We start from the raw sequence: 26,496 nt of genomic DNA, 5'->3' as shown, positions 1-26,496 counted from the left end.
GGTTGTTTACAGAAACAATCCACAACTCAGTTATTAAGCAAACAATTGAACATATTCTGGCTGGATTAGTACAAAATTTTTAGAGTTTTGGTTCTTTATGAAGATAGTACACATATAGAAAATGTGCTCACTAGATAATATACCAGGTATGCACTAAAACAGATTAATAAAATTACAACTGGAGGATCATTTTGGATAGAGCCTACATGATTCTCAATGCTTGCACATCAGTCTCCGTACAGGTGCAAAGTGAACAGGTCAGGAAATACAGGTGTCCATGGAACATGAGCATTACAGAAACCTTCCCCAGTATGTGTGGACTACTTAAGCATAATCCATTACCTAGCCTCCACCGTCACCTGAAGTGTACAGGAACCCTGCATGAATTGCAACAAGGACAGCTGTTTCTTGTTGCTACAGTTAAGACTCAACATTGTGGATTTCATGAGGACACCACATAATATATTTGTGAAGTTCACTGGGGAAGATGTCTGCTCTTCAGTTGGCATTTATGCATCTGTAGACTTATGACATTGTTCAAGAGTGTGTTCTAATTTAAATAGATCCTCTGTGCACACAAAGCTGTGAGAAACAAATCTTCATCCCTATTCCCTAAAGTTAAGTGTCCACATTTTTATTGTCTTATTACAATGCCTTCTATTGCCGAATTCAACCTTAATATACCTTTGTCCATCATCTTGTGTCCTGTATTTATTTAAAACACAACAGTTTATCAGAGACTGGGTTTTGGCTCCATCTTCAGGTAAAACCTCAGTTGGGCCCACTTGATAGTGCTAGTCCCTATCTCTGGACACCTGTACCAACACAAGATAGATTATACAAGCCAAGCACAGCACAAACCATCTGCAAGAGTTAAAACAAAATATTAAAATATTAATATCTTGTCTTGGTTGTTGCAGATGGTTTGTGCTGTGCATGGCATGTAACCCTATCTGATGTTGGTACAGGCGTCTATAGATAGGTACTGGCTCTGAGGTTTTACCTGAAGAAGGAGGCAGAATCAGTCTCTGAAATGTTGTATTTTAAATAAATACAGGACGGTGTTTTAGACAGACACAAGACGATGGCCAAAGGTATATTAATGTTGAATTTGGCAGTAGAAGGCATAGTAATAAGACACTAATAATGTGGACACTTCTGGTGTTCTTGTGGCACACCAGTGTTCCTCAGCACACCATGGCTGTCATGAGCACCGGTTGATGAAAACTTTATGGAATAGGGTTGAAGATTTGTTTCTCACAGCTTTGTGTGTAGCACTGCATCTCTTGTATTTCTTCATGCAGGCAACAAAATACTAAAAAAGTAAATGATTCTTAGATAAATGTGATTTATGCGGTTTAAATAGATTAGTATTGGACATACTGAGTTGTTAAATAACTTGCATTTATCACCTGAAGAGGCTGCTTACAACAAAGTGATAATTCTGAATGTGGGTGATGATATGGATGGAAGCAGAATCCAATCTCTGAAATGTTGTATTTTAAATGAAAACAGGACAGTGTTCCAGACAAATACAAGATGATGGACAGTGCCCAGAAACATAATGTGTATATTACTGTAACATTGTCACAAAATTTTAGGTCTCTATATTTCACTTTAAAAATAATGATTTATACGTATGTTGAAACAGAATAAGTTTCCTGGGGAAGACCCTGCACTCCAGTATCACACCAGGGGTGGAGCTTTATATCATCCAAGACCCTTGGTGTGCTCCTGATTTAAAAATTATAATAAATGCTGTCCCAGTCAAGATTGGGAAAGATTACAATGTTCTTGACAAGAGTGGGGGTCTTCACATTGAAATATTCTAGTCATGCAGTAACAAATTCCACATAGGAATTTCATTTGAATGTAGTCGTGAATATGAAAATATGAATTTTTAATTTTTTAAATAAAAAATGTCATTTCTTCAAATCATATTAATTACAAATTCATCCCTCACTTCATTGTTAGGAATAATATAACTGTGTTTCCAGTATTATGTAATATTTGAGGTTTTAAGATAGCTATGGAATTTTTAAAACATGCAACTTCCATTATCAGTAGGATATATTATGAATGAAAAAATCACTTAAGGGACAAAACCACATAAGTGTCCTTATAAAATAGGGATGAATATCAACAAGTTCAGAGGAAATACACTTGTGTACAATAATTGTCACAACTTATTCCAGTCATATTAAATGCAATATAACCAGTAGTGATTTTGTTAGTAACTGGGCCAGTGACCAGAACTATTGTGAACTGGAATTTAGTGAAAATATACGATTTAGGGGCAACATACTGTGGTTTCTTGAGATTTAATATATGCATTTATGCAAGTAAACAAAGTAATAATTAACTTCTCAAAAATCACCACTGATCATTGACAAATACATCAAGAATTCACATCACTATGAAAAATGGAAAAACAATGCACCTAAGCTAAGTTCCTATAGTTCTGTAATAACCAAGACAAAAGATCTTAATATCTTTGTAACAGCAGATAATGCAGGCAGAAGCAGTGCTTTGTTCCTTTTTAAAATGTAAAACTCAGCCTATCTTTGGCCTGCGTTTGCTTCCATTACTTTAGGCACTTAGTACATACTGCATTGAATCCATCATTTCAATGCCTATGGGAGGGTTAGCTGACCATTTGCTACCAGGGCCCAGATTAAAAAACAATTGTTTATATTTACCAACATGACTTTCAGTGAATGAAGACTAGAAATACATCATGATTGTAATGGGCTGTCCTCTGTGACAACTTGTAGTCTGGTATTTAACATTTGGGAAAGCGGCTGCATTCATGTTCTGGGTACAAGAGTAGGCAATGTGGAAAGGAATAGACAGTGATACAAGGGGGAGAGAGCATTGTCTGGGGCTCAAGTCAAACTGATAGGTGTGGGTATATTGAATGTATTGCCTTGGCTGTGAAAAGGGCTGCAGTAGACAGGCAGGAAGGGAAATCCAATGGAGGCCAAGTGAACCTAATAGGACTCCCTTAACTACAATAAAAAATGGTTAAGCTTTTAGAAAAGGTGAGTGGTAAAAGGCAAAAAACACAAGGCAATTTTATAAAATAAAAATCCCATCACAAATAAAAGTGGAAATAAAACCAAAAACCAAACATATAATAAATAAATTAAAGGGACAAAAAGAAACTATATAAATCAAAGTATATTCAGTGAATGGATGAATAGTCTCCCCATAGAGAAATACTATGTAGGATTTGAGGTCCTTAAGCAGTAAATATAAATGCCTGTGACAACCTCAAAACTTTACAGTTACAACTAGATTTCTAGACTATTAATACTATATATGATGCATTCATGGCAGTGAAATTTTAGGTGTTCCTGGGTTGCAACACACCTTACTTCTGCATAGAACCAGCTGTATTCTATTTTCAAGATGCTAGGGTGCAGGTAGGTTATGTAGGAATAGGAAGAGTCTGTGCCCAAAGGCAAACCTTCAATTCTGTTGTAGGTGATAAGAAACGAGGGGTGCACCAAATACTGGAGCAACTCCCTGCAATATCTTTGAAATGGGTTCAAGAATCTCACTGCACTATCTCCTACAGTATCTTCCAGAGAGGTTCAAGGATCCCCATGCAGTATTTCCCAAATGGGTGCAAGTAACTCCCTGCAATATCTCCCAAATTTGGTTCAAGGGACTCACAAGAGAATATCAAAACTAGGCCAAGCAACCCACATGGGTTCAAGCAATTCTCTGCAGTACATACTAAATGGGCCCAATCAACTGCCAAAAGTATTAACCATTACCAAAGGCAACTGCAACTGCTGTAGACATCGAAAATCTTTATTATTAAATAACTAAATTACTTCTAGGAACATAAACAATGATATTTCATCCTGCTGCAAATGAAATATTTAACTGAATTAAATATACAAACATATACTTCAAGTAAACACAAAAGATTATACTTTATTCTATTTTTTATGAAAACAAGCAAATAATGATGAAACATTTTATGTTTAAGAATTTTGATATGTGCACAAAATGTACCAGCCCCTGTAATGCTTCCATTAGATATACATATATCACAGTCTCCTTAGGATTAAACATGATACAACTCTTGCAAGAAGTCCACTTCAAATAACAATGCAGTAAAATATTTTTAGAACCAAATCTGAACTAAACAAAAATATATCTTAAAAACTTGGGATGTGTCCCTCATCCCTAAAATATAAGGAAAACTAATTGCCAAGTTACAGCAAATTGTCAGAAACTATTGGTTGCAACAAATTCAGCAAAAGTAGATTATTGCTTTCTTCTCACATAGCAGTGTTTGCAATTGCACTTCCTACAATTTATCCAATCAAATGAGATTTGAGTCATGTAAGATATGTGCAGATTTATTAGCCATTGCAGATATAAAATCCATTGTTTGCAGATAATCATGTTAATGGCCTACTGAATAAAGAAAAGGAAAGAAAACTGAAAATGCATGCCTTAACAGGAAGATGCTGTAGAATCAGCTCTGGATCCATTAACCTTAATTTAAAGATGCATTGTGTATTCACACTATGCAGAGTGAATTTTGTGAAATGAAGTAACTTCCTGGATTTTGTCCATAGAATACTTTTTGAAAGAACACGTTTAGGAAACCGGATGTTTTTATCCTTAGTAATTATGGAGCACCAGTTGGGGCCAGACCCAACTGTGTGGCCACCCCACTACCATCTTGCCTGAGGATGGAAACAAGTCCTGTTTCCCTATTTGAAGAAAGGCAGTCTCATTTAAAGTAGAAGCTAGAAGTTGTTCCCCAAATTGTAAATTGGGTCAGATATTAGGTAGCTATTTTCTTTTGCATGGGTACAGTACTCACTGCTTCAAATTTTAGTATGTGAATGAAATTTACATAAGGATGATATGAAAAGAATGCTAGCAATTTTGGGCTGTTCAAGGCCTGACAGCAAATTTGAATTCAATTTTGCTGTTATGACAAATGCTGAACATGTCTATTTTATATGAATGACAAATTAAGAAAGTTTTGTGTGAACTGATAAATTTTACTTGATAGACTGAGACCTAGGACATAAATGCATGGGGCTTGTATCACAGAACAGCCCCTGCTGAGAAATCTAAAAATCAAGTATATTTGGACTGTCAGAAGCAGGTTTTACTCTATATGAAAATGAGAACACCATAATGCAGTGTAAATTCAAACTCAAGTTATGTAGGGTATCAACATTAAACACCTTTATAACCATGGAGACAATAGAATTGACGTTTTATGGCTTATGCATAAAACTCACTTCTAGGACAGATAAGTGATAAAAAGTTATCAAGGATCCTTCCAATCATTTGGGTTGTGTGCTTCCAGTTTCATGCAACAGCCTTGAAAATGCTGCATCTTTAACACATTTACTCTATTTTTCAAACGACTCTGTAGCCTCCAGAGACGACCTTCTACGTCAGGACAGGAGGATCTAATTCAGTATAGTGAGCTTCAAGTACTGGGACACTCCAAGAGATATGCATACAAATTAGATACATTACTGAGATTACGCACCTGTACAAACGCCAGAACACAACCATCAGTGCCCTGGGACACATGCTTCTCTCCAGGGCAGAATAAGCAGTCTAAAATTTTAAAATTGTTAATGAACTGTGGATAAAACTTGGTTTAAACTTTTAAGAGGATTTGACAGTCTGACGTAATGCATGCCAATTAGAATAATTTTTCTGACACTGTGACATACTGATGAGAAACATTTCTTGCAAAAGAATTTGCAGGAAGTGTGTAAAGTTAAAGGTAAAGGTGCACTCCATGAAGACATATGGAGTGGGTTGTTCAATTCAGTCTTAAACCTTCCACTAGATGTGTAAGGGTCAAAAGGTGAGTTACCTACAAGCCCTAGCTGCTGTACCCTGTCTGTTAAACCTCCCTTGCTGATTAAATAGGAAGGTAAGTGGCAAAGGGATAGTCTTTGTGCTGAAAACACCTCTTACCCTGCCAGGAAATGAATGTATTAAAAACATTACTGGGCAGAAGATGACACTGAAATAATTTAATGTCTTTGAGCTTAAAGAATGGCACTTTTTTCCCCTGCATCTACTATCAAATCATGTACAGCAGCTTGAACACCAAGAAAATGCCTCGACATTCATAAGATATTTTGTTTGTACTCAAAAGTCTTTTGTGAACACTTTGGCAAAATATTTCAGGTTCAGTAAACATGGTAAGACATTCAAAGGAATTTTATAACATTTAAAACCAAATTGCTTCCAGCAATACCTGTAAAATATTCTACATAACAATACAAATACTTTTGTACAGCAAATTTCTGCACAATAGGAACACTCCAGTGATTACTGTCTTCTTGAATGTACTATTAATAATTATTTTATACATTACAGTTCCCCTTCCTCATTCACTCCCTTGTGAGCATTAGTTTCTATCAGTGCTTTTTCTTCAATTTATTCTGCCCCCCCTGAAAAGGCTATTTCAAGGGGGTCTCCTCCTTTGCCACTTTTCCTGAGGCAGAGAAAAGACTCATATATTTCACTCACAGCCATTATTTCTTCCAATTACTTTGCCCTAGGAAAATTAGCTTTAAGGGATCAAATATTATTCATATTGTTAAAGTTACAAGTTTCCATTGATTCAATCAGAGCAGTTTTCTATATCCCAGCCACTATTTTCCATGCTTAGTTCACTTTTTTTTACCATGAACATGGAGGCAAAAAGACTCAAACCTGTGTATATCAAATCAGAAGGACATGGCGATGTATTAGAGGCTTGAAAAGCTGTACGAGACATAAAAGTGGATATATATATATATGTATATGTATAATATATATAAATCTATTGCCTATTATTATTTTCTTCTTAAGAAAACTTTCCTTCTTCAACTGAAGAGAATTATATGAAACTTTGTCCACAAATGCAGTTCTTTACATACTGCTCTAGGCATGATTTTCAAAACATTTATAAGGTGATAAGTGATTTTTTTTCTTATGATAACTAGATGTGGTTCAGGAGACCAGCACTTTTATGTTCACATCATAGGTGATCTGTAAATACATGTATTATCAAAACATCAAGAAAATTGAATTTCAATGTGGCTGTAATGGACGAATGCTTGTTAACTTCAACTTCAGTAATCAAAAACTATTGAAACACCTACCCCTTCTATGCCAGAGAAGCAGGAAATGAGAACATTTTAAATGAGTGGAACATTCAAAACTGAGATTAATGACTTGGGGGTCACTGGAATTGAAATATTAAAAGAACAGCTTTAAATTAAGAAATATTAAAGTGGTTTTCCACTGTATTTTGACAGCACCAGTTTGAAACTGAAATCTAATATATTGCTGTTCATGGCCTTTTCTGCTGGGAAATTTGACTCCACTTATACAAGCAATCAGCTTTTCTGATGCATGGAGAGAAAAAAAAATACAAAATTCATGGATGTAAAATTAACAAGTGCAATTTAAGACTCGCGTTTTTCCATTTCCTGTATATTCAGGGTAGAATTCTTTTACCCTGAAGATGGAAGCAGTAGGTAAATAAAATCACTGGGTTTCTACCAAACCATAGTGTCACATTCCAGAAGACAGTAATCATAAAATCAGCAGTTGCTTTCCAGCTGTTACTTACATTACTTAAAATTCTGAGGTATCCACCACACTGTCTTCAACAGTGTGGATGTTCCATAACTTTGAATACTGGTAACAGGTATATATTAGAATCAACTGTTTAAAATCAGTATCAAAAACCAATCTGATCACCCTTGTAAGAAAAGTTCCTTCCAAAGTTTGTCAAACCCAGGTATCTAAAATCTCTCAAACATTTTAGAAATGCCTTTATACTCTGCTTTGATAGCCAATAAGGCAGATATGAGTTGTGTAAATTGTGCTAAATATCCCTGAGTTTATGACAACAAATGGATGCTGCTCATTCCTTTGGTATAGAGATTCACTTGAAAAACTGCAGACTCATCAAGTCAACTTAGAGATGTTAAACCTTTCCATACACACCTCAGCAGCATCCATAGCAATTATTTATACATTTTTTCCTGTTAGGTACACATATAATGTAAATATATATAACATTGTAACTCAATTAAAAACATGCTCAGATTTAATTCTGCTAAAAATCTGAATGCACATCTTTAAAAATGTGGTGCAGTCAATCAAATCTATTAAAAAATCAATATGAAAGTAGGGAATATATTCCATATACCTGAGATCTCACCATTTGAAGCTTTTGATAACAGGTCCTTTATATTCATAGGACAGCTTCTTCAGAACACCTGGACGCGATTGTTTGTGAAGTCTACAACAACAATCTTTCCATCAGGACTCAGGCAGATGCCACTTGGACGGTCAAATTGACCAGGAGCATTGCCAATAGTACCAAACTGGTGTATGCACAACCCATTAGGCTCAAATATCTGAATGCGGTTGTTTCTTGAATCTGCAACAATTATACGCCCATCATCATCCACACATACCCCCTGTGGACGAGCGAAATCTTTTGGACCAGAGCCTTCCTTCCCAAGGTAGCGTGGTTCAGTAAGCTGTGGACTCAGTGTTATAAGGCAGTGGTTATTGAAGTCTGTGACAAGAACCATTCCAACATGACTGAAGCAAACACCACGGGGGGAGTCAAAGTGTTTCAACACTCCAGCCAGATCCTCATAACCAAATTTGCAGAGAAATTGCCCAGTTGCAGAGAAGAGTTGGACACGATGATTGCGCGTGTCTGACACAATTATACGCCCCTCAGTATTCACATCTACATCCCATGGGTAGTTAAATTGTCCATCATTATTTCCCCTCTCACCAAAGGTAAAGAGAAACTCGCCATTCAACCTGAAGACCTGGATTCGATGATTATCCTTGTCTGCCACCACAATACGGCGTTTCAAATCAGAGGCAACACCAGCAGGACGGTCAAATTGGCCGGGTTCTGATCCTTGTTTACCAAACTGATGAAAGAATGTGCCATCAGGTTGAAAAATCTGGATCCTATTGTTGCTGCGATCTGCAACAATTATGTTGCCATCAAGGTCACAGCACACACCCCATGGCCGGCACAGTTGTCCATTTGCTCCACCTTCACTTCCAAACACCACCAACGGTTCGTGAATGTTGCGGTACTCCCTGGGAGTTGTGATTTTTATAATGAAAGGACTGTCTGTAATATGCTGTCCACGTAGCTTTATGTGAAGGTAGTGGATACTTTTACTAATTGGCTTGTAGCGTATAATATACATACCAGGTGACCACTCTACAGTGACTGGTCCACCCCGCATGTCATTTGAATAGAGCAGCTGTACCGAGAGGGTCTCACGCGCAGGGGATATTTGGCAAGGATTCCCCAGATGATCATACAATCTTACACACAGGTTGTTGAAACGACTATATCGAGCACGAACCTTGCATCTTCCGACAGCTACCGTCCTCTTGAGATCTACCGAACTGCGCACAGACCCCAGTTGCGCTACAGAACGATAGAATTCTGGGTCCGGACGAGCAAACTTGAGTATCTCATCCTCGCATGGCACGAGTGGAACGTCCTTCATGTTCTTCAGCTCATCAGCCACGTTATACATTGCACTGATGACATCAAAAATATGATCCGAATTATCAAATTGAAACAGGAAGTCATACATTCTTATTAATGACTGTTTTAGGCTTAGTATCTTATCCTTTTGATCCTCCAGGGAACTGATCTTCAGTGTATAGACATCATTCGCCTGAGACATTAGTTCCTCTCTTCTTTCTTCCAGCATTTTCATAACCTTTTGTATCTCACATTCCACAGCATTGGCCGTTTCTTGTTTCTTTATCAACAGACATCTTTGTACATTATCAATACTATCCAGTGACCTCTGCACAGCCTCCATTCGTGCACTCATGTTATCCAGTAATGACTGCCTCTTATCCCGTACCCATTCTGACCGTAACACCACAGAGTGCGCAGCATGCTCAAACAGTGAGCATTGTCTACAGATAGGAACCTGACAAGTGTTGCACTGGTACTGTGCTGGTTGTCGTCTGTGTTTTACACATACTTTTGATGAGCTGTGCCCATTGGAGACTCTGCCGAGAGTTAAATCAGGCGATATATAGGCCTGCGGACAATGACCTGGAGTGTCTCTGAACCTCACTATGGAGTGACTTTCAGTAAGGAACAACCTGGTGTGGTCAGAAGTGCAGGTGATACAGAGATTGAGACCACACTGCCAACATTGAGAGATGCTCGATGCAGGACATTTGTCACAACCAGGTGGTACTAGCACTGGACCACGAGCACCATCCTCGGTGCTATGATTCATGGCGTGCAAGAGTTCATTAATGCTGTCCAAGCCACTTCGGCCTGCTCTGTCTTGTCTCACAGAGATAGAGTCGACTGGACGTAAGCGAAATCTCTCATCTTGTTCTGCAGGTATGCCCAAATTGAAGGAAGAGTTATTCATGGATGAGATAGATGGATGAGCACCATTACATGATGCCATGTCTTGAGTTGCCTGCTGTTATCTTCACTCGGAGCCCTCAAAGTACTGCAGTTCTGAAAAAAAAAATACTGCATAAGAAATAAGAGTAATACAATTGGAAGTGTTTTCATGACGAGTACTCATCGTCACCTTACGCCTGTGAAACAGTGTACAGCTGGGTTTTAGTTCCAAGCAGGGATGAAATATCTATTGGCAATAACAATTTTTTTTTTCATAAATTCAGAAGATGCAGACATTGCTGACAAATAATTGTGCAGCTGCAGTAAACAGGTTATCTGACATCCAAGCATCCAGAATTCTCGTGCAACCAGCAAAGTTCAAGACAATTTACAATTTTCATGCAGTTACCTCAAAGACACTGTTAGTGTTCACCCACCATGCAGCAGCCAACCCGGCTGCTGTTAGCAGCACTGCCTGTTATCCTTCTTCAAGGTGTTTTTGTACTATCACCACCATTACCATGAGAGGAAGTGACACGAGGTTGGAGAAAACTGAATAATGAGGAGCTTCATAACTTGTCCTCTTCTCCAAGTCAAGGAGGATGAGGTGGGCAGGTCACGTAGCAGGAATGGAGACGAGAAATGGTTATAGGATATTGGTGGGAAAGCCAGAAGGAAAGAGACCACAGGGAAGACCAATGCATAGGTGGGTGGACAATATTAGAATGGATCTGAGAGAGATAGGATGGGATGGTATGGATTGCATAGATTTGGCTCAGGATAGGGACCAGTGGAGGGCTCTTGTGAACACAGTAATGAACCTTCAGGTTCCATAAAATGCTGGGAAGTTCTTTAGTAGCTGCAGAATTGGCGGCTCCTCCAGAAGGGCTCAGCTCCATGAGTAAGTAAGTTATTTATGCCCTTGTTGAAAAAAAAAGATCAATAGGAGGGGAAGTTGAAGAGATGAAGGGAAAACCCAAGACCAAACATGCTTTAAGGCATAAGAGTATTTGTCAATATGATTGTTTCTCTTGTTATTACAGGAGAGGCTAAATGAATTTAATGATACAATATATACTAAATCTCTCACCAGTGAATCTAATATATCTTCCAGGAACACTTTGTTTCAAAAAATAAAATGGAAACATGTTCTGATTTTGTTGTTTTCTTGTTTAAAGTTGTTCTTGTGCAACTGGTAGACTAATGTAACAGCATGCAATATACATGCCACATAACTGGGAGTATATTTTAACTAAACCATTCTACAAATATTTCTGCAAGTGGCTGAATTCATAAGCCAATCTTCATAGATCATTCATCTCTACACTGAAATATCTAATTCAAAACGCTGCAGATATGGACTCCAGCCTCTGGCTAAAATTGTCCAGCTGTTAATGAACTGTTTTTACAAACAAAACGAATTTGATTTCCATGATATTCCGGACAGCAGGCCATGGTATGTCCTTGTCTTAAATTAATTTTTTTTTTAAACCAGAGCGGCAAAAATTCTACGGAAGAAAAAGTACGTCAGTTTCCCCGTGTAAGTTGCTGTCTCTCCCAGCAGAGGCCACCAGCATCCACTGAACACTGTGACCTTGAGAACAACCCCCCCCCGAAACATAAACAGGGCCACTCCCTCGATACGGGACCCTCCCCAAACTGCTTTCTAGTGGGGTAGGTGCGTACTGGGTCAATGACACGTGAGGGTGTTTTCGTTGTCCCAAGCGCTTGCTTCAGTTCCAAAATAACAACCCTACAGCCCGGGGCCAGTTATATTGTTGAAAGGAGGTGCTTTTGTGCATGGGAAAGCTAGCTGGCAAGGCCTCTAGGACGCAGCAAGAACCAACCTGTTCAGCGTCCAGGGATGTACAGAATGTGATATGAAGGCGATGTGAGTCTGTAGTGTGCGGACATTTTGCAGAAAGACATCTTCCATCTACGAAGGTCCAAGAATAAACGGACTACCGAGCAATTTACTTGTCCTAAAGTCGAATAAGGAGGGAGACAGCTTGTTCCTGCAAAACGTCTGCATAAACTTCTGCCACACGACTTCGGGCTCTCACTCATCTTCGTGTTCTGAATTTAAGTATAATGCGTAAAGTGCTTAATGAAGCAGTACGCCACGGTATAAGGGGGAGTGGTGGTATAGCTCCATCATTCTTGACCTCGGCGATAGATGGAGGTGAGGTCATCTTCACGCCTCGGCCGCTTTACCCCAGTGCACATTGGAAAGGAAACTGGTCGGGCGCTGGAGAAGAGAAAGTTTGCCCTCGCTGGGAATCGAGCCCAGCACTCTACCGACTAATCTATCGCGGTTTTAGTCTTCTGAAAGTAACATTTACATTAATATTAAACATATCTTCGCAATCCCCTCCACCGTTCCTATCCGTAATGGTAAAGCTGTCTCGGTAATCGAACCCAGTACTGTTAGCTGTGCAACCCATACCCTTTTCGCACAAAAATAATAAAAGATCTAGACGTAATTTGAAGGTTATGAAAGTGGATCCTAATTAGACAGGATGGGCTGGCTTCATCTGGCTCAGGATAGGGACCAGTGACGGACTCTTTGCCAATGCACCTTCGTGTCCCATACATTTTGCGCATCTGAGCAAGCACTCAGCTCTGTATTAACGCGACAGGCGATCTCCGAAAACACACGTAGCTCTTTCTGAAGTGTCCCGTAATTATAGTCCGATTTTAACCAAAATTGGGATGGGTCGACAAACTTCGCGATATCTCAATTCATAAACATCCGACCAGATGTTCACCAGTCGCCCAGCGCGAATGCCGCTGTCAGTGCCACAACTCCTCCTATACATCCTAACTGTAAACTTTTGTTCAACATGGCATGAAACTGCTAATGTCAATAAAAGGCAAAATTGTCTCCGTGCTTAATTATTTAATCGCCGTGCTGGTTAAGACGTATGGAGGAAGTGGAAGTGTAGCTCCACTATCACTGACCTGCACTAGAGACATCGTTAACTTCACGACCCGGCCACTTTACCACCGGTACCCATTGGTTCGGAGGCTGGGTGAATACTGGATATGAATCTCTTGCTCCCGTCGGGAATCGAACCTCGGTCGTCCATCTCGTCGATATATATACGGAGCTATTATAGCAATGATAAAGCAGATCTGCGGCCAACTCTTCGACAGATGGAACGACGTTGCATCATGTTGGGTGTAATGGGTATTTTTCGCCAGTATTTATGAAGTGAGTGCCACGTTTCGGCGCATATCTGCCGTCTTCAGGTCGTCTTTTTGCTGAACATATGCTTAAACTTTGATATCAACTGCACGCCTATCTTCAGATAACTGGGGACCTGAAGATAGAAAGTGTGCCGTTTCATGCCGAGGAAAACGTAATGTCCCTGCAGTCCTCATGAGACGCCATTAGTCACTAATCTAGTCAAAGACCTCCCAGCGTTTTACGGAACTCGGAAGTTCATTATGTGTTCGCAAGAGACCGCCACTAGACACTATTCTATACCATACTAATCCAGGCCACACCCAAACAATTTCTGCTTTGAAATCCATTTCAGTATAATCTTCATATCTGAGTCTGGGGCTTCCAAGCTGATGTTCCCTCTACATGTTTTCCTATAAATGTTTTGTTGGCGTTTATTTGTCCTATGATTTAAGCATGTCNTAACACCACATATACACGGTGCCAAATCCCAGAAGACTGCTTCTTGATCACATTGTCCTGATTTACCTAATATCACGCAACGTAAATCATGAATTTCATCACGTAATTCCTTCCAGTATTCTGCAATAAGCCGATCACGGTAGCCGAGCGGTCTAAGGCATGCAGTGTCTTCGCTCGCTCGGAAGCCGGGTTCGTGGGCTCGAATCCCACAAAGCATGAATGTTTGGTATGTGTTATGTATTTGTCATGTGTTTAGGTAGAGGCCTTGTGACTAGCTGATCACTCCTCCAAGGAGTCCTACCATCTGTAAAAAGGTCATGAAACTGAAATATCAGTCCACTGTAGAGCCAGTGAAGAATAATTCTGCAATAAATGTTTAGGAGTACCAGATACATATATACAATCGAAAAAGCGAATTTGAAAAGGCATTATTGGGAACTGTAGCATACATTTGTTAGCGTACCTTCCTGATTGCCAGAACACCCCTCTTACAGAAAACAAGGCAACGAGTTCCCTGCTCTCAGTGTTAGCGCCAGTACTTTTCCTTTCCTCTCGCTGCGTTGTTGAGAAAGGAAAGTTTATCGATTGCTCCATCATGGCCGCCTGTGACGTCCCAAAGACCTGCCCTTCCTCCCAAGCAACTAACTTGACGTAGGTCACGGCCGACCACTCCCTCTCCAACACCACAGAAGCTATTTCTAGAAGAGTTCCTTGCAGCGGCAGTGACAAGTCAACCCTTCAGCTCCATAAATTTGGTCCAAATTAAAGCGAAATGGCGAGAGATCCGGGTTCAAACTTGGAGGAAATTACACAAATATATCATTGCAGATAATTGTTGCAGCACGGGCATTTAAAGCGGCATATAAACAGAAAAAGGGGACAGGGAACAAGGAAAAAAACGGAGAAAAGTGGGGGGACAACGAAGAAAAGAGAAAAGGAAAGTGGAAATGTTATGCTAAAATGATAAAGAGAAAAGGGATAAGGGAGGAAAGTGTAAAAGTGAAATAAGTAGACAACTGCTTCCCCCCCCCCCGACGTGGGGGTATAGAAAAGGAAAAAAATACGTTAAGGATATAAAACGAATATTAACGCCAACAACTAAGAATATTTCTAAAAAAAATGTTCTGTAGTGATGCTGCAAGGCGAGCCATAGAAAATAGTGTTAAAGTGCTTAACAAGTTTTTAAGTTTTGGGCCGGATTTTTTTTTCTGGCCATCATGAAACGAGTTGTGGCGCAGTGTTTCAAGTTTTCTTTGTAAATTTTAGTCGGAGACGTCACATCCTGGCAATTCCGGCCACACAACTCAAATATTCGGCACGACTGATGCCAAAAACAATCCTAGACAAGGCTCAGGTTACGTGTGCATCATGATTCATTTTAATATCGTACTCATGTCCGCCTCAAACTTGGAATGAACCGCGTTATACTTATCAGCATTAAAAGTTTACCTTTCATGCATGCCACATGTTTAACCAACTGTTTACTACTTTCCATGATCCGATTAACCTAATATTACATTACGTAAATTAAGGAGGTAAGGAAAAGTTATGTTGATTTAAGCACCACCTCCTGAATACGTATGGAGGAATGTAGGTATAGCTCCATTCTTTCTTAACCTCCGGCACTGAGACCATCTCAAGGTGCGGTTATACCTCCACTTCCGTGTCCTGATGGCGTAGTGCTTAATTAAGCACAGGGGGAATTTCTCTCGAATGTAGTCAGCTTCTTTCTATAGCGCATTTACCAACTAGAGGGAGCTGGGCGGGCTCACAGCCCATTTTGGCGTTTTATACAGCTTTACTTCTACCGGGAATCGAACCATGTTTCTCTTGTCTTGCGGGCTAGTCACGATATTGAAAAAATCTTTGGCTACATAAAATTAACATTTTAAAGTTTTTCGCTACGAGGGAAACATAAAATGTCATGTAAATATTGTCTGGAATATAGTCTCATTGATTAGAAGGGTTAGTCGCAAAATATCTGAAATGAATCTACTAAAATTAAAGTAGTTGAGGTTCGGCCACACAGAGCGCTACGTACGCTATGTTCGCTATACGAACAGAAAAATATCTCTTTATTGCCAATGTGACTGGCCACACAGACTTCCGTACGCTACGTACGCTATGTTCCCTATGTTAGCTGCGTCGCAGTGTACACAGCGTACGTAGCGAACATAGCGTAGCGCTCTTTTCTGCGCTCAGACTTGATGCATGCCAGTAGAAACAGTTTCCTCCAGCATGCCCAGTGCCTTCTTGTCACTCGGCCACCGTTCACCGTTACATTACGATAATAAGCCGCTACTGATACAGCCAATTTACTCTATGACCTATGGTACGTCAAAACCCGTATAAGTAACCTTGCGGAATAAAAGTCCCTAAATTACTAAAGATAAGTCATCCTTGTAACAAGCCGCGGAGTCCCATTGCTTTGAGACGTCGAGGCTCCAACATTTTCTAAAAAATCGGAACACAGATAGCGGCGAGGTTGCCAGCCTTACGCGCCTGGCGCCCTTTACCCCCCAAGAAGATTCCCGGTATTCATTTCTAGAGGCTGCGTCGACCCCAGAGCCTTAGTGCGGCTGGAAGGATTAGGTCAATTGTAAAATGCAATGGTCTCCTCGGGAATGTTGTTCGGGCTGACACTATTGCCACTTGTCCGAAAATGTTAGTCGCTGTGACAATGACAGGAATTCCTGGAATTCTAAATGTAGCCAACTCTCCAGTGCCGTTAAGTACAGGCCAATGTAAAGCCCACTGGATTCCAAACATGTCCATCACGCCTTGTTTCAAGTACAAGGTACATATTTAGATAAACTTCGGTTGGACTTGTGAACGAGCTACATTTGTAAATATTTTCTTTCAAATAGATTGGAATTGCCAGTAAGTGATAAGAACAAATGACGCATGACTCATTATGTCAAGAATTTCACTTAGGTTGAAATAAAGACTTAACTTCTGGGGTATGGCACCGTATAGTCCGATGAAAGTCACTGCTTACCGCCTGCATTCTCTCTGGTTTCATGCACAACTTATTTTCTGCTCTGAAAATGTAGGCGATATGTTCCTCCGAAACGTCAGTTGACTTTCAACAACTTTATATCCCAGAAGATAGTATTCTTCAAGAACACCGCTGTGAGAACCTCAAACCGGACAAGTACTTGAAAGCTTGCAGAAGTACACATGTACTTAGCTGCAGAATAGATAACTGTTGGTTTCCTGATCGGTACGCCCTCTTCATAAAACATTCTGAGTACTCAAAAACAACAACGGGATATGAAACATTTTTTTTTGGGGGGGGGGGAGTACAGAATCTCGACTCATCTCTTGATAGATAGTAGCATAAATGGACTATTAATAAATAACGATGCTCACGTGACATCGTGTAGCTAGGCAGGCAGGTACAAGAATTTAAGAGCAACTGCCACTTCTAGGCTAGGATACCGCATTACCCTAAAGATCTACACAGCAAGTGATCCGGTACGGTGGTACCCATCAAATGAAGAAAATAGTTACATCAAAGAAGGATTTATCGGAGTCACTTGACGACTATCAGTGTCCGAATAAATGCTGTGACATTAAGTTGAAAGCGGTAAACTCTACGCTGTTCTCAGAACAGAGGATTCTGCAAGGTACAAATGCAGCAGTTCAAATATCTGGCAATAACAGCTACAAATCAAAATTTGATTCAGAAAGAAATTAAGGAGATTGAATTCGAGTAAAGTTTTCAATTCTGTCCAGAACTTTTTGTCGTGTAGTCTGCAGTCTAAAAACAGAAAACTTGGAATAAAAAAACTATAGTATTGCCTGTGGTTCTGTATGGTTCTGAAACTTGGTCTCTAACATTTATGAATACAGACTGCGAATGTTTTAGAACAGGGTGCTGAAGAGAATATTTGGACCGAAGAGAGATGAAGTGAATAATGGAGAAAACTGCATAATGAGGAGCTTCATAACTTGTACTCTTCTCCATGTATAATTAGAATGATCAAGTCAAGGAGGATGAGGTGGGCAGGGCATGTAGCAAGAATGGGGAAGACGAGGAATGTGTATAGGATATTGGTGGGAAAGCTAGAAGGAAAGAGACCACTGGGAAGACCAAGGCGTAGGTGGGTGGATAATATTAAAATGATGAGGTACGATGGGATGATATGGATTGGATTGATTTGGCTCAGGATATGGAATCACTGGAGGGCTCTTGTGAACTCGGTAATGAACCTTCGGGTTCCATGAAATATTGGGAAATTCTTGAGTAGCTGAGCGACCGGCGGCTTCTGAAGAAGGGCTCCGCTCCATGGAGTCTTGAAACATATCCAGAGGGCTGATTTTGAGGAGGGTAAGATTAGAATGCCTTCATGACGGCTTGCTTTGCATCTTCATGGGGAATAAGTTTACGTCTTATGCAATGTATGCAGGAGAATATTAAGTGATTGCTGATAATTCATGAAAATTAGGAACTGCGTTTTGAAACTAATTCCATTTATTAATCTACATATATAGATATTTGCCTGTCTCGCAAGATGTTTCGCCTGGTATTGTTCGCTTGGCTCCGAAGGACAGGGGGAGGGGCGCCTTAAGGCGTTGTTGTTGAAACTGAAATTGGCATCGAGAAGAGGACAACACTGGCGCCCGCCTGACCAACGGGACAACCTGTTCAACCTCACAGGTCTCACGAACCTTCAGATCTTACAGGTAAAAGGTACAGTTGCCCTGTGCTTATTTAAGCAACCGCCGTGACGTATGGGGGAGTGGAGGTACAGTTCTGCTATTATTGACCTCTTCACTAAATGAGATATCAGTTGCCAGCTTCACAATCTGGCCGCTTTGCCCCCCCGTCAAGAAGCATTCTGGAGGATGTTGAATGGGCTAAGCTGCTGTGGAAATGTGAAAAATGTCTTCCCTCTGCTGGGAATCGAAACCCCGGCCATCTACACGAAAGCTTGTAGCTATACCGACTTCATTGGATCAGAACAGATATATTTTTACTTGTGGAAAATATAAGAATACAGATTATGGTACATTAGGTTGTCAGTGTAGTGATGGATGGTTGCAGATGGTTTCGCAAAAAACGGCGCCTCTATCCTCAGAACAACATAATTTGTATGAAGATATATTACGGAAAGAGTGCCGTCCTGTGATGGCGTGTGGCTGGGTAGGAGTTTACGGACGTTTCGGAGGAACGGGGTGCCTCACCTCAGGGGCCAAACTATAAGCTAAGCATTCAATAACGTGCTTGTTTTTCGCTGGTTGATTGCCTGAAAATGGATGCATAACGCGTAACGTGAACTTATACCAGACTACGCGGTGGCACGTCCTAGAGAGTATTACTGTGTAAGAAAACCTAGCTTCGCTATTGTTGGAATGTGGATCTTTACAATATGGATGTCTCGCAAGAAGCGAGGCTGCGAATTATTGCTTTAAAGCACAAAGTACCATGCCCAATGCACACGGCGTTCGCTCAGTCCATATTAAAAACGCAAAGAGTTATTCCAAAGTTTTAGAAACATTATACAAATTAAAGGAGCCGGGGTAGCGTGGTCGGTATAGCGACTGACCACGGGCTGGACGACTGAGGGGTCGGAGTTCGAGTACCGGTTGGGTCAAGAAATTTCTCTTCTCCAAAACGTCCAGACATATTATCACTACAACATGAAGACGTATTGGGGAGTGGATGTATAGGCATATTTTCTTGACCTCGGTACTAGTTGGAGGTGAGTGGTCAGCTTCACGGTCCGGCCGCTTTGCCCACGGGAAAGAGCCCCCGGTATCCATTTTATAAGTTGGTGGAGCCCAGTGCCGGTCTGGACGATTAGAGAAAAGTTTTGTTCCTACTGGAACTTGAACTCCGACCCCTCGGTCGTCCAGCCCGTAGCCAGTCGCTATACCGACTGAGCCATCCCGGGTCGCAGGTCAGTTGCTAATTACTATTCGCTTCAAATTCACAGTACCTATATTCTATAATTTCATGATCAAATTCAGCAAATCAAATGAAATTCAAGCAATTATTCGGCAATTAAAACCCTGTACTGAAAGCAAAATTAAACTCTTACTGAAGGAGCGTGTAATAAAGTCGTAAAGAAGATCAGTTACAAACTGTCCCATTTGACTATATGAACATTATTGGCGTGGCGTGCCCACATTGGGTTATTTTCTGTTTTCGTACAAATCGGACCAACACGCGAGACAAATGGGCCAATGAACATGGGATCAAACCCTTGAGAAGCTGCCAGTTACGCAGCTTTCACAAAACTTTTTGGAACCACCGTGTTCACAAGAGCCCTCCGCTGTCCCTATCCTGAGCCACAACAATCCAGCCCATACCACCCTGTCATATTTCACTAAGATCCATTTTAATATTGTCCACCCACCGACAACTTGGTCTTCTGAGTGGTCTCTTTACTTCTGGCTTTCCCACCAAAATCCTATATACTTCCATATTCTCCTCCTTTCGTGCTACATGCCCTGCCCATTTCACCCCCCTTAACTCGGTCATTGTAATTATACTTACCGAAGAGCAAAAGCTATGAAGCTCCTCATTATGTAAGTTTTTCTTGCCTCTTGTTCACTTCATCCCTCTTCGGTCCAAATATTCTCCTAAGCGCTCTCAGCCTATGTTCCTCCCTTCATGTGAGAGACCAAGTTTCACACCCACACAGTACCATAGGCAAAATTATCGTTTTGTATATTCTAATTTTTACGTGTTTAGACTGCAGACGAGAAGACGAAAATTCTGGATTGAATGGTACCTTTCCTCAAAGCTTTTAATTTCCATAGAATCATATTACTGCATTATTACCTAACAGCGTCCATAAACTCGCATTCTATTGGCGCATTACGTTCGATACCGCTCTACACATGTTCGAGTGAGAACTTTCATAATGCCAAGGGAAAGTGAGTGTCACGGCTAAGGGAAAATTTGTCCCTGTGCCTAATTAAGCACCATGCCATGATGTATGGGGGGGGGTTGAGGTATAACTTCACCGTCCTCTACCTCCGCATTATTCGGAGATATGGTCAGCTTCAGGCTCAGGCCGTTTTACCCCCAGGGAAAGCCCCAGCCTATTTGACAGGAGATATTTTGTCGCTGTGGATAACAGAAATATCTCTTGCTCATAACGAGAATCGAATCCGGGCCTTCCAGCCCCGTAGCGGGCCATACGGACTACCCTATCCTGACTCCCACATTTTCAAAGTGGTTACATGAAAGTAAGAACCACCGTAACGCTTACAGTCATGAGCATGGCTTGGCCACAGCTTGCAGTAACCCAGGACTGAAGTCCGAGTACTGTCAAGGTTCAATATCTGCTCCTTTGTGGGATATCCCTACATTTGTTTCATTTTATCGAGCCTTCAAGACGTTCATATATGAAGAATGAATAGTGCTACGCTATGGAAATATTCACAACTTGTAAAATTATATAGTTTTCAAAACATATCTACTTTCTGATAATATCCAACATGATAGTCGGTTCGTACATGACCTGAAATATAGACCGTCTTACTTTACGCTTCGTATAAAAACATTATAGATATGGAAATTATATATAAATTGTTAAAATTACTTTAAATATATTATAGAATTTCTGATAATTAAAATTATATCTGGCAAATTTATTGAAGTATCAGTATATTAAAAAATAATTTGAAATACAATATTCCTTGCTTTATATTTCAGCTCATTTACGATATTCTATTGAAATAAAATTAGCAATATATTAATATTGTCATTTCAATATGCTAATTTTCTTGTTTAAAAAAAAATGTCATTTTAATACAATCGAAAATTGAAAAAAAAAACTCAAGCATCTGATTTTAAATATAATTGGAAAACATGTTGAAAAATTAATACATATTTTAGATATGGCCAAATATAAAGAGAAAAAATAAAAATTGTATTAAAATAACAAATATATTTACTGGTGTTACTAGTGTTCCTTTTTCAAAATCACAATATTTTTTTATTTGTATAGACCAGAATTTGAATCTGACAGATGTGGATCTGTTTTATTGAAGAGAACTGAACCCACCTGCTTTAAGTCGAAGCACGGGTAGTCCAGGAGTTCGAGTACTGGCGGCTGTCACGGGTCGTGTACACCACACAACACACCTCAATATTTGGAACTATGTTCGCTTTTCCGAGGGCTATTTGCCTGCAACATTACACACCGCTATTCATCTGGCAACTGTCTCCAGGCCGTGCCACGGTAGAACATAAAAACCTCTGCATCCCCTCTCGACAACATCCCTAACCCACCCCAAATACAACCATTACCCCCTCCACACCCCCAGCATTGCCAACTTGAAACGTTTCCGCTGATCTCGGACTTTCCTGATAGTTTATTGCTGATACTATATTTCAGTTTTGTACAGTTCCAATGCGGGCAGGCCTGCCGACGTTTCGAAGTTATTAGTCCCTTCCATATTTCCCTCTCACTTCGAGAAGCTTATACCGAAGTAAAGTCGCGAACTGCCCTAAAGAGCAGGTTGGCGTGCCGGTATTTGGGAAGTGCTGGGTTCGAATCTAGGTCCACTCTCTCGTGATTCAGATCAGGATTCATCTCTTGTCCTGACAGTCAAGGGTGGGCCGTGACTAGCTCAGGCGGTTAGTCGCCTGCTTCCCACCGCGGCGGCCCAGGTTCAATCCCAGGTCAGGTCATGTGGGATTTTTGGTGGACAAAGTGGCACTGGGCTAGGTTTTCTTCGACTGCTTCGGTTTTCCCTGCCAATTCTCATTCCATCGAATGCTCCATACTGACCTAGCATCGGGGGAGAGTACAGTACGTCAATTAGTGACCAAGGTACGAAGTGAACCCAGTCTCATTCCACCCCACGAAATACAAAAAACACACTCAATTATAATATACTCTGTGTACCAAAAGCTTCGTTAACATAGGCCACAATAGAACAGCCAACACCCACACGGAGAGAGACATAGGAGTGAAAATCAACTTCAACATTAAACGCTTTGGCAAAAGTAAAATTGTTGATAGAAAATAGTCTTCAACCGTGGCACTCAACTTGACGCAAGTCCTGACTCATAGATGTCACCCTCGACAAGGGGTGTCTTACTTACTTACTTATGGAGCTGAGCCCTTCTTGAGGAACCCGCCAAATCTGCAGCTACTCAAGAATTTCCCAGCATTTTATGAAACCCGAAGGTTCATTACCGTGCTCACAAGAGCCCTCCACTGGTCCCTATCCTGAGCCAAATCAATCCAATCCATATCATCCCATCCTACCTCTCCGTTTTAATATTGTCCACCCACCTACGCCTTGGTCTTCCCAGTGGTCTCTTTCCTTCTGGCTTTCCCACCAATATCCTATATGCATTCATTTTCTCCCCCATTCGTGCTACATGCCCTGCTACCTCATCTTCCTTGACTTGATCATTCTAATTATAAGGGACTTTTACAAAATTATAAATTTAGAATTAAATTTGTGGGCCTCGCGTCCCCGTGTAGAAGTGAGCTTGTACAGTATAACGCGGTGTCAAAACCCATAAAGAACAAGAAAGAAAGTACATTCATTCACCAAGGGCTCTGCAGCCCTTTTTTGGGCTTGGCCAGTTTTTTCAGTTTCATAATCATATATACAGTCAGTAGGACTTCTTGGACGGGGATCAACCAGTCGCAGGGCCTCTACCTACACAAACAGAATAAACTCTCAGACATCTATGCCTCGCGTGGGATTCGAACCCACGATCACAGTGTTCAAGCGGACGAAGGTAGTTCATGTATTAGACCGCACTGTCAGTGTGATCGGGGAGTAAATTTGTCCCTGTGCTTAAGTAATTAAGCATTATGTCATGATGACGTATGGGAAGTGGAGGTATAAATCCATTATTGACCTCGGCACTAAATAGAGCTCCACGGCCTGGCCGGTTTACTTCCGGGGAAAGAGCTCCCGGTACCCATTGGATAGGAGGCTTCGTCGGCCCCACAGCCGGTGAGGACGACGTGAAGAACAGAAAAATATTGCCTCTCCCGGAAGTTGAAACCCAACCACCTAGCTCGTAGCTCGCCGTTACCCCGACCCCTACTCTTTATAATTTTAACTGTTGTTTTGTATGCCTGTGATATTCGATCTCTCACACTGAAGGACAAATTAGATGGAGGTTTCTAGAACAGGGCGCGGGGGAAATTTTTGAACCGAAGGGAGTAGAAGCGTATGGATAATGGAGACAAATACCCACTGAGAAACTTCATCATTCGAAGAGTAATTCTGAGAGAGCCCGATGTTTCGGATGAAGGTGTCACCTCCTCTTTCAAGCAGGAAGGATAAACTGAGTAAGAAGCCAGAAATTCTCTGCTTCCCGCCTGGTTTCAAGCTGGTTTCTTTCACGGATTAATCTTCGACCCTGAAGATGGAAGCGATATATTCCACCGAAACGTCTGTTGACGTTCAACGGATCACGCGGCGTTATATCTTCGTAACTACCGGTGTGAGAACTTGAAATCCTGCCTTGTTGAACTTGAGATCCTGTTTCCCTGAGGGATTTGGGGGAAAAGCTTTGAGTTTTATGAGGATGTTTGGCAAATATATTGTATTTTATCGCTGAGCTAACCACTCAGCTCGGTTAGGATGCCGACGTTTCGATTGTATTTCACTTCTTAACCCCCTCGACTTGGGCCTCATAACCTCCCCACTTGTATCTTCCCTATATAAGGAAGACTATTTCTGAACCTACACAAAGAGCCTTGAACTAGGCGACGGTCAAGCTTGGGTCTCTTCAAATGGTTGGATTGTCGGCGTAGCACGAGCTACTCGAAATAAGATATAATCTACTGTTCAAAGCCTCGACGGTCTCGACTGCCAGATACCTTCTAAGGTGCAGCTGTATTAAGCACTACGCCATGAAGAAGTATAGGGGAGCGGATGTATAGATCCACCTATTCTTGAACTCGGCACTAGTCGGAGGTAAATTGTCAGCTTCGCTCCCCGGCCGCATTACCTCCCGAGCCCCCGGTATCCCTTGGATAGGAGACTGGGTGAGCCCCAACGTCGGTCTGGACGAGGTGGAGGGTAGAAAAATCTTGCTTCTACAGGGATTCCAACTCCTACACCTCGGCTGTCCAGCTTATAGACAGTCAAAGTTTTCCTTGCAGCGGAACCGTGTTTACTGAGCCGTTCCCTAGCAGCGGCTGTCTATATTTGCTCATTAAGAATAAGTCGCCTAGCAACGGACGTCGTTCAGTAATTAGTTTCGTGGCCGTTGCCTAGAAACGAATGTTATTTCAGGCCCGTACGTTAGCTGCGACTGTTTCTCTGGCTCCACAGTTCTTGCTTTGAGCAAATGCGCAACAGTTTTGCCAATGAAGATTAAGGTCTTCTGATATGTGACGCCGTGTAGTCTGGCAGAACGTTAACAAAATTTTGGAGAAATCTGCCGCCTCCATGTTTCACATTGAAGACTGGATCAGCAGTTTCGTACGAAATGCTAGTAACGTCATGCCAGACTACACGGCGTCACATATAATGAAGATTTCATATTTGATGCTATCAGAACAATGAAACTTACAGCGACTAGCAAACCGCAGTTTCTTTGTGAAGGGCTTATCGTCTTGGGGCTAGACCGCGTAGGCTGTTGAGGTTCTTCCAACGTTTCGGCAAAAATTTCAGTTGCCATCTTCACGGATAATGACTTTTGAGAGAGGATTATAGAGCCCTTGTGTAGATTTCGCATTAGGCAATATGTTGGATGTGAAGCCATGTTTGGGTGAACAGAGGGGTGGGATGCCGAACCAGCCGAAATTTTTAGGGCCCGAAAGCGACGCATTAAGCCCAGCGCAGAAAACCCATGAACCTGACGAGACAAGGATATGCATATGAGGTTCTTACTACATCTCAGTTCTAACGCCGTGTAGTCCTTTTCAAAAGGACATATGAGGTCCTTCCTCATTATGGAAGCATAAATCAAAGAACCCAGAATTAGCAAGCTGCAAGCAGAGGCTGCATTCTTCTTCGCTTGTTTTTCGTCAGTGAATATGGAAACGACACGTTCCTCCGAAACGTCAGTGTACTTTACAGAAAGCCTTTCAACTGAGGTACAAGAAAACTGCATAACGAGGAGCTTCATAACTTGTACTCCTGCCAAGTATAATTAGAACGCACAAGTCAAGGAGGATGAGGTGGGCAGGGCATGTAGCACAAATGGGGAAGAAGAGGAATGCATATAGGATATAGATGGGAAAGCCAGAAGAAAAGAAATCACTAGGAAGATCAAGACGTAGGTGGATTGATAATATTAAAATGGATCTTTGAGAAATAGGACAGGATGGTATGGACTGGATTGATCTGGCTGAGGATAGGGACCAGTGGAGGGCTCTTGTGAACACAAAAATGAACCTTCGGGTACCATAAAATCCTGGGAAGGTGTTGGAGTAGCTGCGCAACTGGCGGCTTCTCAAGAAGGGCTTGG

The 26,496-nt window shown here is 41.1% G+C and overlaps 1 protein-coding gene across 1 annotated transcript; it reads right to left on the bottom strand.

Annotated features, from left to right (window-relative positions):
- Positions 1-1,557: 1,557 nt before the first annotated feature.
- LOC111863608 (E3 ubiquitin-protein ligase TRIM71) lies at positions 1,558-22,276 on the bottom strand. The gene is made up of 2 exons (XM_023850079.2): positions 22,106-22,276; positions 1,558-10,546 (listed from the first exon to the last, which is right to left on the bottom strand). Exon 2 carries the CDS (start codon positions 10,491-10,493, stop codon positions 8,274-8,276), a length of 2,220 nt encoding a protein of 739 aa, XP_023705847.1. The 5' UTR covers positions 10,494-10,546; positions 22,106-22,276; the 3' UTR covers positions 1,558-8,273.
- Positions 22,277-26,496: the final 4,220 nt, after the last annotated feature.

Source organism: Cryptotermes secundus, unplaced genomic scaffold (assembly GCF_002891405.2).
Source record: "Cryptotermes secundus unplaced genomic scaffold, Csec_1.0 scaffold57, whole genome shotgun sequence".
NCBI classification, from domain to species: Eukaryota; Metazoa; Arthropoda; class Insecta; order Blattodea; family Kalotermitidae; genus Cryptotermes; species Cryptotermes secundus.
The sequence above is the reverse complement of the archived record's forward strand: the minus strand, read 5'-3'. Positions and strand labels throughout refer to the sequence as shown.

Coding starts and splice junctions, on each gene's coding strand:
- LOC111863608 (XM_023850079.2), bottom strand. CDS start 10,493: ATGGCATCATGTAATGGTGCTCATCCATCTATCTCATCCATGAATAAC.